Here is a 17,737-nt window from a genome sequence, read left to right on the forward strand (position 1 = left end):
AGCTTTGAAGCGAAGCAGAAGCGATTTTGAATTCATTTGAATTTCACAGTTAGTTAAGCAATCAACCGGAAATGGTATAAAATAATAAAAATGTTGATAGCATAAATTAGTAGTATAAACAGTTGCGACTGAAAAGTAAAAGCTTTTTCCACTTAATTTCACAAAACATAATTAATTGATTACACTGCGTGCGTAAGTGCCACCCTGTATAATATTGGCTCATTTCCAATTCTTTCTGAAATTATAGTATTTTTCTAAAAACGGTCACTAATAGCTCCATTAGTATTCAGATTTGGCAGTTAGATGCAAATATTTTTTTTTGTTTCACAGTAAATTTTCGTTATAAGCACGAATAATGATATAATATTTTGATTTCGGCAAACCTTTTTAAATAGTAACATGAATTTCGAAAATGCTATTACAAATTCCGCCGATTGCAATTTATGCACCATTTGTGACATTTATGATTCTGATACACAATTATCTGAGGTCATTTCACACTTCCGTTTAAGCTACATAATTCTAGAGGTTGCAGAGGAAGTCTCCAAAAAAGTTTACATGTTCTGCTTTCGATTTTGTTAAACTGCTTTTGATTGGTTCCTAACCATCATAAGAAATATGGGACGTAGTTGGTTTCAACAAGATATGTTTAAGGGAAGAAGCGTAATATTCATAAATGCTCAAAAACAAAGCATCGGAAACGGGTTCCGACACACCATTATTACAAAAGCCTTATTTTTACTGACGTCATCGGTCAACTTCAGTAAAACCAGTAAATAAAAAAACTCATATTTGTTCATGTGTTCAATTATGAGAAATTAATATTATGAGGAAGGCTAAAGTATGCAATTGAATTATCGAATTAAATTTAAACAAGCAAGGAAAGGCTAAGTTCGGGCGTAACCGAACATTTTATACTCTCGCAATTTATTTATTTAACTTTATTTATGTTATATAATACACAATTTGACCCACATATTCATCATATATATTGTATAAAGTCCATTGAAAGTTGGAAACCCTAATATTAGGCTAGAAGCACCGAGGTCCTCGTGTTCAATACATGGGGTCTTGAAAACTTATGGTCCGATTTCGGCGATTTTTAGAATGGGGCTACCACACTATAAACGTAGTATTTGGGCAAAGTTCTGCACCGATATCTTCACTAGGGTTTACTTTTTATATTGTGAAGTAAACGATTTAGATTGTCTTCAAAGTTCTGGTATATAGGAAGTAGGCGTGGTTGTGAAGCGATTTGGCCTATTTTCGCAACTTATCATTGGGATGTAAGGAAACTATTACAAACCAAGTTTCATTGAAATCGGTCGAGTAGTTCCTGAGATATGGTTTTTAACCCATAAGTGGGCAACGCCACGCCCATTTTCCATTTTGTAAAAAAAATCTGAGTGCAGCTTTCATCTGCCATTTCTTATGTGAAATTTAGTGTTTCTGGCATTTTTCGTTACTGAGTTAATTCACTTTTAGTAAGTTTCAACCTAACCTTTGTATGGGAGGTGGGCGAGTTATATACAAATAACCGATTTGGGGGCGGGGCCACGCCCACTTTCCCAAAAAAATTACATCCAAATATGTCCCTTCCTAGTGCGATCCTCTATTCCAAATTTTACTTTTATAACTTTATTTATGGCTTAGTTATGACACTTTATGTGTTTTCGGTTTTCGCCATTTTGTGGGCGTGGCAGTAGTCCGATTTTGCCCATTTTCGAAAGCAACCCTCTCACGGTCCCAAGGAACGTGTGTTCCAAGTTTCATCAAGATATCTCAATTTTTACTCAAGTTATCCGTTGCACGGACGGACGGACGGACAGACAGACATTCGGATTTTGACTCGTCTCGTCACCCTGATCATTTTGATATATATAACCCTATATCTAACTCGTTTAGTTTTATGACTTACAAACAACCGTTATGTGAACAAAACTATAATACTCTCTTTAGCAACTTTTGTTGCGAGAGTGTAAAAATATATGGAAGATCAACATTAATCAATATAAGAAACGGAAAAACGTGTTTCAGTTTAAACTATGAACTCGAGCTGTTAATGTCACTGATGAGTATGAAATTAATGAAGCGAAACTCGCATTCTACGGCTGGGTTTCGGTACATCGCTGTTCTTTATATTCTAATTTCGGTGCGAGTATGCTCGAGTGTAAATGCTTATGTGAACATTTATGCTACAGCATCGTTTATACTCGTATCGCTTGACGGTGCAACACTTCACAACTTTCGCTTTTTCTCACCACTCGAGCATCCAGAAAGCCCCACGTGAGTCGAGCATTCGTGAATACTTGATTTAAAACCATCAAGCTTGGGGCAAAATCAAAAGTACATAACGCTAAATGACCAAGCACAATTTCTTGCGCACTTCATTGCAAGAGTACATATGTGTGGATGTGAGTACGTGCCACAATACCTGCTTTAATACAAAAATTCATAATTACAAGCGAAATACGGAATACTTAAAAATTAATTTCACTTCTGTTTTGTAGCGCGGCTGAGGAAATAAATGACAAAGGAAAATGTGTTTTTAAGCTAAGCTCATCAAAAAGTACCTACAACAACAAGATGATCATGTAGCGGCGCGACGCCAACGGCACAGATGTGTGTATTTCACAAAAACGTCAACAACGGCAGCGCGGCTTCGGCCGAAATGAAAACGTTTAAAAGCGGCACAGAAATAAATTATCGCTGGTCATTTTGTTGTCGCTCTGGCGGCGTTTGGATGCTGTGCACTGCCCGAGCAGCGTTCAGCAGCAGTAGGTAGCGGAATTCGTGCTCCAAGTTCCGTCACATTAAGATGTTGTTTTGGTCAGTTGTGTTGGGTCGGTGGTGGTGGGGTGAAGCGTTGTATGTTAGCGACTGTGAAAGTGGTCAAATTGTTTGAGTAAACAATAACGATGCCGGCATGAAATAATTTGTGTTTAAATGGAGCAATTCATATGAAACACTGCGTAGACGAACAAATAGAAAGACAAATAGACATGACTGCTGTAGCACATTCGAGTATATCTCGGTTTCGTAGCGTTTTTTCAGAAGTGGTACAACATTTGACAATAGCACATAAAGTCATGACAGTTGAACTTCAAAACTTATTTACTTTTTCTGCAGAGATCACTCTTAATTATGGTATATTCAGACATTCAAACGCTAGTGTTTGCCTCAAAAAGGGGATAATTTATATTTACATATATACATTTAACTTTGTGGGGTCACTCCTATATGAATGAAATAAATAGAAAATCAAATAAAACTATTATTTCATAAGATATTTTTCAAATAGTAGTTTCAATTAACTTTGTTTAGCACAATTGTATACTGATCATCTCGAAGGTTAAGACATACTTTTTTGAGTTAATTTAACGTTGTTCGAACGTAGAAATACTAAAATATTATTATCTGATCTGTCGTCTTTTAAGCTTTCTTTGGTATTCTTAAACTTATTTTCGTCATAGCAAACTGATTCCTATCACTCATTTATAATTCATATTCTATATATATATGTTTAGCTGCGAGGAAATTTTTCAAATTTCTTATGAACTCGAAAATTTAATTTTTATGATTGAATATAATGTTGATTCCGATTTCATGATTTCAGTATCAATCTAGAATTCTGTATATGATTGTTATCGTATATGTGGGATCTATCCTCCTTCAAGTTCATGAAAGGTACAAAACAAAAATCTGCAATATTTTCTGCTAAATCACTCACCAACAGTGTGCGACACAAATAACAACAAAACACTTTGACACACATTCTGCTCTTACAAGCTTACATTCTCACATGCATACACACTTGTATTTGTACGTGCATGAAACGCTCTGCTAAGAAAGCTCTTATTGATAAATACTTGACCATACCTTCAGCGTCTTGCCGTTTTGTGCGCTCTGTAGCCAAAATAAAAGGGAAAAGGTAAGTAAATGGTGAGTTGAGGAAGCAACAAGCTAATTGTGTGTGCAATTGCGCACGCGCTCTTGACTCATTATGCGAACCATTAAAAAGAAGACTTAATAATGACCACAATGGCAAGTGACGAGAAAACGGAATTTGTGTCAAATGTTGAGACGAGGTATTTGTATAGCATCTTATATTATACACTCGCAACATGTTGCACAGGGTATAATTGTTTTGTTCACTTTATTATTGTTATGTCGAATCGGACGATGGAGTGTCACAATGGTAATAAATATTTTAAATAATTGTAGAGATATCATATTTAAGATTTTTATGTGGATAAACATACAATTCGCCAAATTTTGACCTATTCGGCCAATCCATGATGTCCGAATATGTTAATCAAGCACTATAAAAATCGTAGAAATCAGCCCACGATTTTTCAATATACGAATATGAGGATAGCCGGATCAATATGTGAGGCAACTTAATGTAATTTTTGCGGCTCCCCACTCGAATATGAAGAATATATGTATATACAGCAGTTTTCCGAAATAACGACCACATTAATTGTCAGGCCTGTTCGTTACATCGGATATTTCGTTAATTGAGAACTCACTTAGATTATATTTTTCAATAAAAATGAATTGAATATCCGTAAATTGCAGTTTAATAAATTTTTCGATTTCTCGAAAGGTTCACCATATTTTTTATAGTTGAAATGGTTAAATTAATTTTTTTACAGATTTCCGATACTTATTCTTCTATTTGGTGCTGATCACTAATTTTATGATTTTCAATCAAATCAAAATTTTCACATTTCTTTTGAATTTTTCTCTGTTTTTACTACGTTTTTATTTGAATTTTAACTCATTCTACTTATGCTCAGAATTGTATTTAATATATTACAGGCCACTAGTTTAGTCAATAAACTTATGGCGTTTTTCTATATTTACTAAATAAGAGACATTTGAAAACTTTAAACCGTTCTCCTGAAAAATCGACTTTTTGGGTTGTGACACTATTCATGTAAATGAGCGATGAGCGATGAGCGTCTTCTTCATGTTGTTCCTAAAACCGAGTACTTACAAATCCCCGATGTTCGTTATTTAAGGTACTCTATGTAAAGAATTTGCTTGTTCGTTATAAGCGGTTTTCGTTAAAACGAATATTCGTTATTTCGGAAAACTACTGTATACATATTATGTACTAATTTATGTTAACAAATTTGAGACTCCAATAAATATTTCTGATTTTAAGTTACTGCACTCGTACTTTACCAAACTTTCGTTAAATTTCTTTGCAAATTGTCTAAAGATATCTTACACATATTTAATTTTTCCATAGTGAATGATCACTTGTTGATTGGTTGCGCCCGAATTCAGCCATTTCTTACTTGTGATTTATTTATTTACAAAAGATATAGATGTAACTACTGGAGTTTGATTTTGTAAGTAAATATTTTGATTTTTAGTTGCTGCCTGGGTGAATGAAGTGAAAATATGAACAGAGGGATTATATTTCATTTTGAAAGCAAGTGAATTTATAAAGAGTTCGTATAACTTGTGGTTCTTTCAGCATGATCGTTCTTACCATTGTTTACTTGTTTACGACTTTTATGGTTGGAGATTTTGTAGTTTTGTAATTTTCTCATAGTATTGAACAAAAGCAGACAAATATTATTTATGCTATACAATCGGGTTATTATGGAGGAGTCAACATTTCCATTTTAGGGGCTCGATATGTTCAAGAGCTTTGCTTGTTTTTTAAAAACTGTATTGAATGTAATATTTATTAATTCTTAAACAGAAGGTATCCAATATCTGTTATCAGTTCAAATTGAGCACCTGCTTTCGCATCATGAATAGTACTCATACGGCTTGCTTTTCCTCGACAAATTTTGCTTTCAGGTGTGCAAAGTAAAATATAACGCCTCTGCTGAAAAAGAAGCTAAAACTGTGCTGAGCTCTTGAATTGGTTATAAACGTTGAAGCATGTTACAGTAACAAAAACAAAAACCTGTTCTCTAAATGTTATGAGTGGACCGCTATTGGACCTGTATAAATGTGCATGGTATGTATGTAGATATTTAGAGTGCCATTAATGCCATCATAAAACGGTTTCAGGGTGCCGAGAGAAAAATGTGGAAATAAACATTACCAACAAGAAGCTTGTGGAATTTGAAGAGACACAGAAACGAGTCCAAGAAGAAAATTAGCAGTAAAACAAGAAACAATATTTAAAATTAACTTTTATTTATGTTATCGGTTGGACTATAATGTTTAAAATGTTTCATTACTTCATAGTCATTTATAGTAGCAATTCACTCACCATGCTATTAATGATTTCTCAACCTTCGATAGTCAATTCTTTGTAGTCTCATTCTAAGGAGTCTGCTAAAGATTGCCATAATCTTTCTAATTCAATTTTGGAAATTTGTAATCCAAACCCTCCATTTTCCTTTTTTTCTGGCAAATCAACAACAGTTCTCAAATTTAATTTGGCATTCTCGACTTGTATATGTAGCTATGAGCTATGTATTTTTCCGATTCGTCCGACTAATGTGTACCTACAGAGTTTCAATACGAGCAAATGTCGGACAGCAAGTCTGCGTGTGAAATAAATGGTAAAAATTGATTAAAAATGCCTGTCTTCAGTCATCTGCCATAATTTTCATAGCCCTGCTTGCACCGCTAGTAATGCCGCTAACCGACTTTATTTGTATGCAAAAAGACACACATCATGGGTACTCCAATGCCCTACTAAATGAACGATTTTATGTTTTATTGTGCATTATTGTATATATGTATTTCATTTCTTCACTTGTTTTACGCGCTATTTTGTTGTGATTATGCTGTTGTTGTTGTACATTTTTGCACCTTGTGTTCTGTTGGTGGCATTTGATTGTTGCACACTTGATTAGCGGCACCTGGCATATTTTTGTTGTAATTGAGGATAGAGGCATATACAAAAAGTATTTGATTTGATACGCTAATAAACATACGCCCATGCATACGTATGTGTGTGTGTGTCAAAGTGTTGCTTTGTACTGTAATGCGCATAATGCTGCTGGCTATTTACCGATTCCGTCATTTACTGATTTCCTTTTTATGGCTAATAATTACAAAATGAGAACAACTGTTTATGGACTTGTATATCGCAGTGAAGCATCAAATCACTCCGAATGAATGATAGAAATATATATCACAACAGTTTCGATCCGCTACTTTCTTTGGAGCGCCTTTAGCAGAAAATGTCATCAATGATGACGTCATAAACGAAAGACGTGCGTTGTTCACATGTTTGATGACAGTTTGATAAGTTTGACAGTGGCTTTCATTAATGACGTTGTTTGTCGCAAGCTCTTGAAACTATTCCAAGTCCAACTAGTAGACAATATAGTTTTTGAACTGAATTTAGACCGGTAAACGTAATTGACAGCTATCTGACAACTGACAACCTTTAGGTCATCAAAAAATACCGAGTAATAGTATGATATAAGATGGTTTGCTGACCACTTCGGCACGCGGTTCGTGCTAGTTGCAAAGTAACTGATTGTGTAACCAGTTTCTAGTTCACTTAAATGCGGTTTTTATGTTGAAGTATTGTGCATCAGCATGTGGATGTATGTTGGTGAGTTGATTGTTTTGGTTTGGTTTTGATTTTTTATGAGCAGCCAAAATGCGCTGCTAATGAATGCTAAGAAGTCGATGACAGTTGAATGGGAAATGTGCAAACATTTTTTGATTGCAAAAACACAAATAAGGTGAAAGAGAAGAATAAGAGCAGAAGAACTCCAAAATGTAGTGGAGATTGGAGAGGAGGTGAACGGTAGTAGCAAAGAAAATGCTTAACGATTTCTGCGAGTAAATTTGAATAGTGATGATTTAGTGAGTTTTGTTCATTTTTGATGACTTCTTTGAATAACAAATGACCACATAGATGATCGAAATCAGCATAAAGTTTACGTAGAATTGCGCAAATGAAATTTGAGCGTAAATTGATTAGCATGCAAGTGTTGTGACAAAAGTGGGCCAGTGAGGTGTGTAGGTGTGCTGAGCGCCATGGTTTCATATACTTCTTTTATACTTAATGATTTCAAAGGAAAGTGTATGAATAGTTTAAATAAGGCAAATTAGTGTGAGTGAAATTGATTTCAAATGTGCCAAATTCCGCTTGTGCTCTGTACTCATGTATGGCTGCGTGTATGTATGTGGCGAAAATTGCTTTGTGCTTTTCAAACCTAATCGACCATTAATTGACTGATTTCTTTGATGCTAATAAACTGAGGAATTTGTACGTGTGCTGCAAAATGCATAGCAAGTGCTTAAGAATGAAAGTGTACGTTGGAAGACGCTGTGCTGTGATTTTCAATGTGCTGCGAAGAGGGAAAGCCCAAAATATTGTAGTTAAATTTTCAAATCTTCACATAGACAATTCGGCAATTGAGTTGAATATAGGTGGCCACAGATAGATAGTGATATACTGAAATTTGCATTTGCTTTTAAGTTTTTGATTTTATGGTTTTGTTTAATGCCGATCAGGTGATGCCATGATATTTAATGTTTTGATGCTAAATATTTCGAGAAATTGTCACAATTAACGAATTTTGCAATTTCAGTGAAATATAAGATTAAATATAAATCTTTGTGAACCAACTGGCTCAATTTAATACATATTTACATTTGCAAGCACGAAAACGCGAAACGCGAAGAGTATGAAAATTATAACGGTCTTTGACAGACAGATACTTCCAAATATTTTATGCAGATGAAAATTATGAAGTAAATGAAAATATATGAGTAAAGCGAAGAGCGCGCAAAGAGAAGGTAACTGAACCTTCGTGACAATGAGAGCGAAAATTAGTAAAGTCTGGGCACGAAAACGATTTTCAGTTAAAAAGTTAAAGAAAGTTATGAATGCATTTTAATGCGGATTACTGACACAAGAAATGAAATGTATTCAAACGTGAGAAAAAGTGCACTGAAGTGACAATTGATGTGATGATGAGGTGTGAAATCAAATTTGAAATGTTAAGGGCAAACACTGAGCACAAATTCAACGTTGCATGAAATTACAATTAATCAGCTTTAAGGTTTTAAAATAAATATACTCAATTAAATCATGATGAAGTGGGAAAATGCTTTGTGATTAATGCAAAAATGATTTTCGATAATATAAAGTGGGCTTTACTAGAAGGTACCGAAATAAAAAGTGGTAATAATTTAGAATGTAAAATACGAATTTGGAGCTCTGGGAGAGAAACAAAAAGAGTGTGATGAAATATTATGATGAAATTGGTTGGATTTGGCGGAAATATAGCTGAAGGTGGGATAGTGTTTAAGAGAGAGTATGCAGAGTTACTAAAAGTGTTAGTATGGAACAGAAAATGTAAGATAAGTTGGAAGACTCTTTATATTATTAATCAGAGTTTAGTAGCTAACGATTTCAGATTTGTTTGTATAAGCTGTAAGATGATGCGTTCGGAAGTAATCTAATATATTAAAGAAAAGAAAATGTGTTTTTTTTTTTTAAATTTTTACATGAATTATTATTCATTCTTCTGTATATGTAGTTTTTTGTAAGGATTTTTTCAGTTGGTGGTTCTTTTTCAATAGCGGGCAGTAAACAGTTGACAGAGATAGTTAAAGAGATAGTAGAAATACATAGTATAGAGTAAAGATAGTAGAGTAGTGATAGTGCAGTAAAATAAATTGCTAAGCACAGTGCATGAGTATAGTTTAGATAGTTAGAAAAAATACAGATAGATAGATAGATAGATAGTAAGAAAAGTACAGAGGAAGTTTTTAAGATAACATAGTAGATCGATAGTAGATACAGTAGTGATAAAGTATGAGTTAAATTGAGAAAATAATTACAATAGACAAAAGAGTAGTGGAAAAAGTGAAATGTAGGAGTAAATAGGTGAAAATAGTGATAGAGTAGAGTGATGTTGGAATGATTTAATTTCGCTTAATTTTGCATTGTTCATTAGTTGCAAGTTGCACAATCAGCTGACTAGTAGTTACATGCGTGGTGTCCGTACGATGTGTAAGCGCCAAATTAATGAATTATGTGCGTATTGTTGTGTTTTTGTTGCAATTGATGAAGTGAGTTGTCTGTTGTGCTGCTGCACTTTCCCTTTGTCTTCACGTTCTTACACATGTAGTTGTTTGTACGTGTGTGTGTCTGAATAGCCTCCTCGTGGTGAACTTGATGTGTTGTAATAATGCATATTACCAACAGCAACAACAAGATGCAAAAATGTGCTTGCGCAATACGCATTTACAAAGCAACAAGCAATCGCATAGTTGCAAGTACATAAGAATATTTCGCTTAATAATTAAATCATGAAATTAGATGGATGAAAGAGTATGAAGGTCAGTAGTGTGTGAAGAATGAAGTGAGCTGGAGCGATACGTTGGTACCATATAGCTGTTTGTTAATATATGTACGTATGCACAATCCCCTCACTTCTTGACCAACTCTTTACTGCCTCAGGCACATGAAGATTCGTTTTTGTGTTCGGTTGTTCCAATCGTCTTTCGTCCTTTTTGTCCTTTTACATTTCATTACATACATTACAAAATATATATATGCGATAATAAATAAATTAAAATAAATTAATAATAAATAAAGTTTTGTGTTATTAATTCGTTGCAGTTCGTGTGCCGCTGAATGCTGTTACTCGTTACGGGTTTCCTTCCGAGCAATATCACTGCGTCGACAGCTATTCCATGCGGATTTTTGTTATTTTTATGCGTGTATTGGTTATATCTCGTTTTTTTGTTTTTTGTAGTTTATATTTTGTAGTTTGTTTGTTTACATTACCCTAAGTGTTGTTTTGGCTTTTCAGCGCAGTAGCTTTTATGCTAGCAAAATGCGCTTCAACTTCCATGCTGTGTACTTATCGTCTGGCTTGCTTGTAACCAGAGTAGGCGATTGTTTGCGCAACTGGTGAGCTGTAGGCACCATGGGAGTCCCAGCCGGAGTTGCCGCCGGATGACCAGCCACCTGAGGAGCCACCACCGGATGACCAACCACCAGAGCTGGAGCTGGCACTGCCGGAGTTCTTGCCACCGAATAATCCACCAAGACCGCCGAGCAGACCACCGCCGCCGCCGCCCAAACGGCTCAGACCACTTGAAGCGCCAGCAGCCAAGGCCAAGAAGAAAGCAATGACAGAGACAACGAGCGCCTTCTTGGCCAAGAAGAGCAGACCGAAGATAGCACCGACACCCAAAACAGCGACCTTAGCACCGACACCCAACAAGATTGGCAAGAATTTTTTCAACAACTTCTTCTTCTTGGTACGGGATTCCACAACCAATTCACGCAAATCGGCCTTGATGTCATCGGGAATGGCACGTGCTACCGAGCGTGCGGCATTGGCAAAGTTGAAGTTCAGTGAGCGTTCAGCGAAGAAGTTCTTGGCGTGATTCATGAAGTAGGTGCCCATTTCGCTGGTGCGTGCCTCAACGCTGGGTGCAGCCTCAACGGCAACAGCATTGTCATCAAGTGATTTACCCTGACGTCCTTCGTTGGATTTGATCAGTGAAACGCCGCCGAAGACTTCGATTTGTGGGTTTTCAAAGAATGATTTCGCTTTGCGGAAGAGCTGTTTATGCGGTCGGAGGAGTTTGATTGGATGAAATTAGAAAATAAAGTAAATTATTTAATATGGTTATAGGAATGCAAAGTGTTTTTTTAAGTATTGAATAATTATGATATAATCGAATTAAATGCTTGAAATTTGTTTTTAATTTTTGCGCTCTGTATAACTCTATATAAATTATTCATTATTTAATATTGTAGTGATGTGTAATTATCAAATTCATATCAAATTTCAATTTTGTAAATATTAAAGTCGTGGAAATTAATATTTTGAAATAGGTATGCGTTAATTAATTTCCATGAATATTTTCAAATGAATCTAAAGAAGTAACAAAAGATGTGAATTGAAATATTGTTATGAAAATCAAATTATTTATAACGGTTCATAAAAAAATAAAAAAATTGTTATTATAAAAACCATCGGAACTATTCAGAAAACTTTCAAAACACCATGACTGAATCTACTGCAGTTCTTCAAAGTTGTTATTAAAATAGTTATGAAATCTTTCACTTTTATGTAATTCAATAAAAAATCTTTAGTAAAAATCGGAATTAAATAATTTGATATCAGCTTTCAAAGACTGTCTGCAATTCTATGGCATAAATGTTGTTTTCTTTAAGACACTTGTGCCAAAAAACTATTTTGACTTTGGACCAAATGAAGTAATTTGCACTCTTCACAATTTTGTTATGCATTCGTTGAATTGTTCTCCATTATGTGCATAAATCGGAAATCACTTTTCAGTTGAATTTTCACTTTTATATATAGTATATTCGTTTTTTAAAACATTTTATGCTTTCATTATAGTCTTTATAATTGTTAGCATTTTAAATTTTTATTCAATTTTAAACACTTCGTACCGTTAATTGAAGGCACGAGATAGAATCAGCTTCCAAGCACTTATTAAAACCACTAGCCGGTGTGACGACGTTATTATCCTTAATGGGATCGGCGAATGCACCAGCAGACAGCAGCAGGATACAGGTGGCAGTGAGATATAAATTCATGTTGTTGTAGTTGTTGGTTATTGTCGAACAGGACAGTAAGAAAATGGTTTGAAAATTGTTGATTTTCGTATTTGTACTACACCACCGTTTGCACTGTGTGTTTATTCGAATGGAACAACTTGCGGTTTGATAATTTTTCGACGGTGTCAGGCTGTTTTTAAACAGTTCCAAACAATCATCAAAAATCTTAAAATTATGCAAAAAACAAATACAAATACACACACAAAGCGGCAGCGACAATGACAGCAGCGTCTGAGATGAGTACCGTTCGCTGGCGTTGAGCGCCGTCCACAACGTTGGCAGTCAGCAATGGTGTGGCCACACAACAACAATGCATGCAACATAACGTTAACTCCGGCATGTGTAGTGAGCAAAGCGTCACCGACGCGAAAGCGAGTAACTTACCGAGCGCATAACAGAAGCAAAAACAACGACAACTTTGTTGAGCAGCCATGTCCCAAAAAAGCCCTCAGCGGAAGACACTCTCCCACTGTAGTTACAAAGCTAACGGCAAACCTTCGGTGACCGCTTCGCGCAGCCGCATATTAGCGTTGGGCGTGCTCATACTCTCTGTTTTTTAAGAATCGCGCTGAAGAGATCGTAAATACCGACGAATGGTCGCGTAATTGCCCAGCTTTAAGTGTTACCTTCCGCGTGCGTGTATGGCGCATGTTGCCTGTGGGTTGTGACGCGCGCAATCGTATGAAGAAAGCACAAGTAAGAGAGCAGTTGGAGTACCATGTGTAGCTCTAAGGTCTTACCTTCTGCTTTTACCTGCGACACCGCTCTCCCACGCTCAGCGCTGCTCAATGTTCTCTCTCGCTCCCATTCCTATCGGCTGTCTCACATCTTCTTCAATTCTCTAACACATTGGATTCTGACTACCGAAAGCGCTCATGTAAATCTGAGCGCATGCGCGGCGCGCAGTGTCGTTTAACTTTCCACACCCCTCCGTCAATGGCTACCCAACGGCACACATTTAAATATTTACGGCTCATTTGCATCTGCGCTCTTCGTCTATTGACATGATGATCGAACTTAAAATTGTCGACGTCCACAAACACATCGACATATTCAACACCTCATACGGTAAACAGGTGTTGTTGCTCCGCTGCTGTCGACAAAGCTGATGCTGAAGATGCTGCTGCTGCTCTTCTTCATTTTAACACCAACATGCTTGTTACTGTTGTTGTTGTCGTAAACTACGACTACATGCCTCATTGTTGTTGCCGTTTTCGATCTCCGTTTTTGTTGTATTGAAATTTGCTGCGCTTCAAGAAAAGAAAGTTTTATTAGTTGTGGTTTGCATAGTGACCTCGACAACTCCCCGCAATCGCCGCCGTTGCCCTGACATAGGTTCCGGATGATGTAAAGAAACAATACTCGACCAGTTTCAATTTCTTGTTTTCACCTTCCGTTTTGCCTCCTTTACGTCGGCGATGGGTCGGTCGTTCAGTTTATAGCCGCTATAAATTTTTGCGTCTTGCACGTTATATAATCAAATACTGCGAAAGGAAGTTGTGTAATATGTTTAGTGTGCCGACGTCCGATGTAAAAGCGCACACAACAATGGCGTTTTATAATTAAAAATTACAATAAAATTGGAACATGCATTCATACGTACACTTTAAAGACCCGCTTAACGATGTTTACGTTGTATATATGATATATTCATATGCGTTAATCACATTACATTTTCATTACTCATGTGTAATTATTTTGTATCTACGCTGGTTTTAATGCAATTATGTGTTGTCCAAATTTTACTATGACTCTCAATCGCTGTGCAAAATAGGGTGGACCATTTTCTTGGCCAGAATATTATGCCATAAACGTTACTACGATCGGACCAGCATAGAAAACATCTTGAAAACACAATTTGTTGATTGTGGACCCAAAGTCGTTCTGACCGACATCATGTACTTTCGATGGGTTTTCATTGACAGTTCACCAATTTATTTGTTATTTAAATTTTAAGCCACGAGAGTGGTAAGTTTTAGAATCTTTAATATTTGCTAATAATTATTATTAATGATCGTGTTTTATAGAATCACGGCAAGAAAATTTTAATAATGAAGGTTTTGCTTTTGAAAAGCCAGAGATTTGATTGAAACTCTTACTACCCAGCACCTTTGTCTTGCAAAAAGGATAGAAGTGTTTTTCAAACAATATACCAATTAGATATAATAAAGGAACTTGGGTCGCCGATTAATTCATGTTGAACAAAAGTTTGTTTGTTTGTATCTTTGCGACAGATTATGCATCTTAGTTTTAATTTCGGTCGCTGTGAATGGCACACCTTGTTGCTGCAACTCCACTGCCATTTCATCTGAAATGTGGCTATTTTTTCTGAGCCCACGAAGAGCACACACCTTATTACCAAACTGTTTGAATGTTGGAATAATTCTATTTCTACTTGCCACTTCATCTGAAATGTGGCTATTTTTTCTGAGCCCACGAAGAGCACACACCTTATTACCAAACTGTTTGAATGTTGGAATAATTCTATTTCTACTTGCATGATTAAGACAATGGAGAAATGGTCATTCAAAATTAACTAAAATCACTTATTAATGATCATAAATAAACTCAATTAAGTAAGAACGAATAGCCATAACCACGGTAGTCGAGATATATTAATTTAATATTGGAATTTATTAAGATCATTTCAACTCTATTTTAGTCATAAAAAATATTTTCATAAAATCCATCTTTCGGTCGGTGCTGATTTATAATCTAATAACGAATTACGCCTACCAATATTTGATAATTATAAATATAATTATATATATAAGTCAGTAATGTATCACCCTAACTTTATGAATTATTGTTCCGGTTTTGAAAATGACACTCAATTTTGATACAGAGTGGAAAAATATTAAACCGAAATCTCACCTACACGTGTCCATTATACTTTTAAATGCTTACAAAAGCTCCATTGCTTGAATGAATTTTATTATTTATAATAACTACGAAACGTGACAGGAATCTATGAAATTTATGTCTTGGACCAATCTACAAAAAAAGAAAATTTCGGTATGAAATAAAAGTTCTTTGAGAAGGTTTATGTGTATATCAACATAATCTTTGGTATTTTCATTAGAGATCACTTCACCACTTTGATGAATCTGATATCATTCAGCAAGGAAAAAGTCATCAAGAAGATTATTATTTTGTTACTAAAAGATGTATTGATTTAGTGTAGAAATTTTATATTTCTGCCTGCTAGCAGCTCAAACTTCTCAATTCCCGTATCTTTGGGTGCTTTTTTTTTATTTTTCCTCATTTTTCATTTTAATTTTTGTTGTGTTTATTGATTCTGGAATTTTTCACTATAATATAATGATCTACGTATATATACATATATAAAATTAAACTGCCAATCCTCAATTTATGAATTGACTGTTAGAGATATTTTCGTAGCCATTTTCTGCCCGTTATAAATTATTACATAAGTATATTGTGGAAACCACCAAAATACCATGGGTTTTACTTAATATCATCTTTCGGGTCTCTGGCCATAGAAACTGCAAAGCCGATGAGCATGCGCATAAGGGCACCATTAGCTGGTGTCTCACTATTCCCATACCTCACCGCGTGGGATTAGTAGTTGTTGAATGAACACGGTAGGCGTTGTGACTACGAGGTCATTCTGGCCTAAGGTGGATGATAGGGCTCGTTACTGGCCACTGTATTATGGGGTTACATGCCGTGAGGCTAAATATTCTGATGGTTTAAAATTTTTAAAGTTGCACTTTCCTCTTTATTATCCAGTTTTCGCTAGACTGCGTCTGAAACATCTTGGAAGGACAAAACTTCGGAGAAGTAAATTCGTAACAAATGCTCAAACAGTCTGTCGTCACTTGAGTGTTCGCGGCATTAATTTTGAGGAGTCTGCGTCATCACAAAGGACTGTCTTTAGTTGCTTAATTATGATATGTTTGAGATTGCTTTTGAAGTATCAGCTTGGGTGTTTCATTTCATCACTGCACTTTCTAACACTTTTTCGTCCCGAATTTATAAGTGAAATGGACTATTGCACGAAGTAGAAACAACATTAGACGTGCAATTTTAGGTGCCCATCTTGTCGATATTCTGAAAAATGAGGGACGGACTAAATGAAGTTGAGTACATATAAGATTTTATAGAATAGTTCCTTCTTCGAAATATATTATTCTTAAGACTACTTGGATATTTCGATTTTATTATGCTGGAGTCAGGAAGTTATATGAGATATCTAATTTTCAGTATAGTATGAGAGTTTAGACGTAACGCACCGGCCCTCGTGTTTGTATGTATTGGTTCGCCCGTTGAACACTGTCAGGATAAAAACAATCCTACAATAAATGCAATGTGCGGAGAAAGTAAGAGTGGAAAGTATTGATTGTCATTAAAACTACATTAGGTAGAGAAGTTAAGAATAGAAAAACGTGCAGCGTTGAACTAATGTGTAGAAAACGCCAAGCCCGATGATATTCACGTTTGCAAAGTGCAATTAATTGACACAGTCATAGTTACTACTTTATGATAAAATAACGTATACAAATACAATAAATAATTACCATTGAAGATACACGGCAATGATAATAAACAAATATGATTTGCAATAGTTCAGTAAGTAAGCGCGAACTCGCTGTACTTTCATACATATTTTCATATACATATGGAGAGTATCAGTAACGTACCCTGGTGGAAGTGACTGTCTTCAATTACCTGAGAGATTTGAAGTTGATTGCATGGATATCAAATGGAATACTTATTTTCCATAAATCTTTTCTATGGGAATTGGAAGCATTCTGATGCAATATATGCATATCATTTACCCAGTCAATCTCTCTTACATTTTGAGATACGAATAATTTAAATAAAGGGGTATTTAAAATTTTGTTTTCGAGACAGGGAGCAATATCAACAGAATTGGTGTTTAGTTTAGCATATAATGAATTTGGTGCGGTGGTCCTTCTACTCTAATGAAACTAGAGTTTTCATTTTCTTGCTTCGCTATATGTCAAGCGTTTCATTATTACTATCGGCACAACTTGTCGGATCCCACTTACTATTCCCTGCTGGGTAGGTGCTTGATGGGAAAAAACCAATCAAAATGTGTGCAACTTTCATTTTTCAACTAAAAAATCAAACTCCACTCAAATAAGTGTCCAACAAAGACGAAATGAAATAAAATCTTAAAATGACGAATCAAAA

The 17,737-nt window shown here is 35.4% G+C and overlaps 1 protein-coding gene across 1 annotated transcript; it reads right to left on the minus strand.

The window, feature by feature from the left end:
- Positions 1-7,624: 7,624 nt before the first annotated feature.
- Osi6 (Osiris 6) lies at positions 7,625-12,684 on the minus strand. Its single transcript, XM_011184333.3, has 2 exons — positions 12,389-12,684; positions 7,625-11,531 (listed from the first exon to the last, which is right to left on the minus strand). The coding sequence occupies exons 1-2, from the start codon at positions 12,533-12,535 to the stop codon at positions 10,821-10,823; spliced, it is 858 nt and encodes a 285-aa protein (XP_011182635.2). The 5' UTR covers positions 12,536-12,684; the 3' UTR covers positions 7,625-10,820.
- Positions 12,685-17,737: the final 5,053 nt, after the last annotated feature.

The sequence above is a fragment of the Zeugodacus cucurbitae genome, chromosome 2 (genome assembly GCF_028554725.1).
Source record: "Zeugodacus cucurbitae isolate PBARC_wt_2022May chromosome 2, idZeuCucr1.2, whole genome shotgun sequence".
In the NCBI taxonomy this organism is placed as follows: domain Eukaryota; kingdom Metazoa; phylum Arthropoda; class Insecta; order Diptera; family Tephritidae; genus Zeugodacus; species Zeugodacus cucurbitae.

What these genes read in the sequence shown, in the direction of transcription:
- Osi6 (XM_011184333.3), bottom strand. Translation starts at nt 12,535, where the DNA reads ATGAATTTATATCTCACTGCCACCTGTATCCTGCTGCTGTCTGCTGGT. An exon ending in TCTCGTGCCTTCAATTAACG is followed by an intron (nt 11,532 to 12,388) that starts GTACGAAGTGTT and finishes CCGCATAAACAG; the next exon opens with CTCTTCCGCAAAGCGAAATC.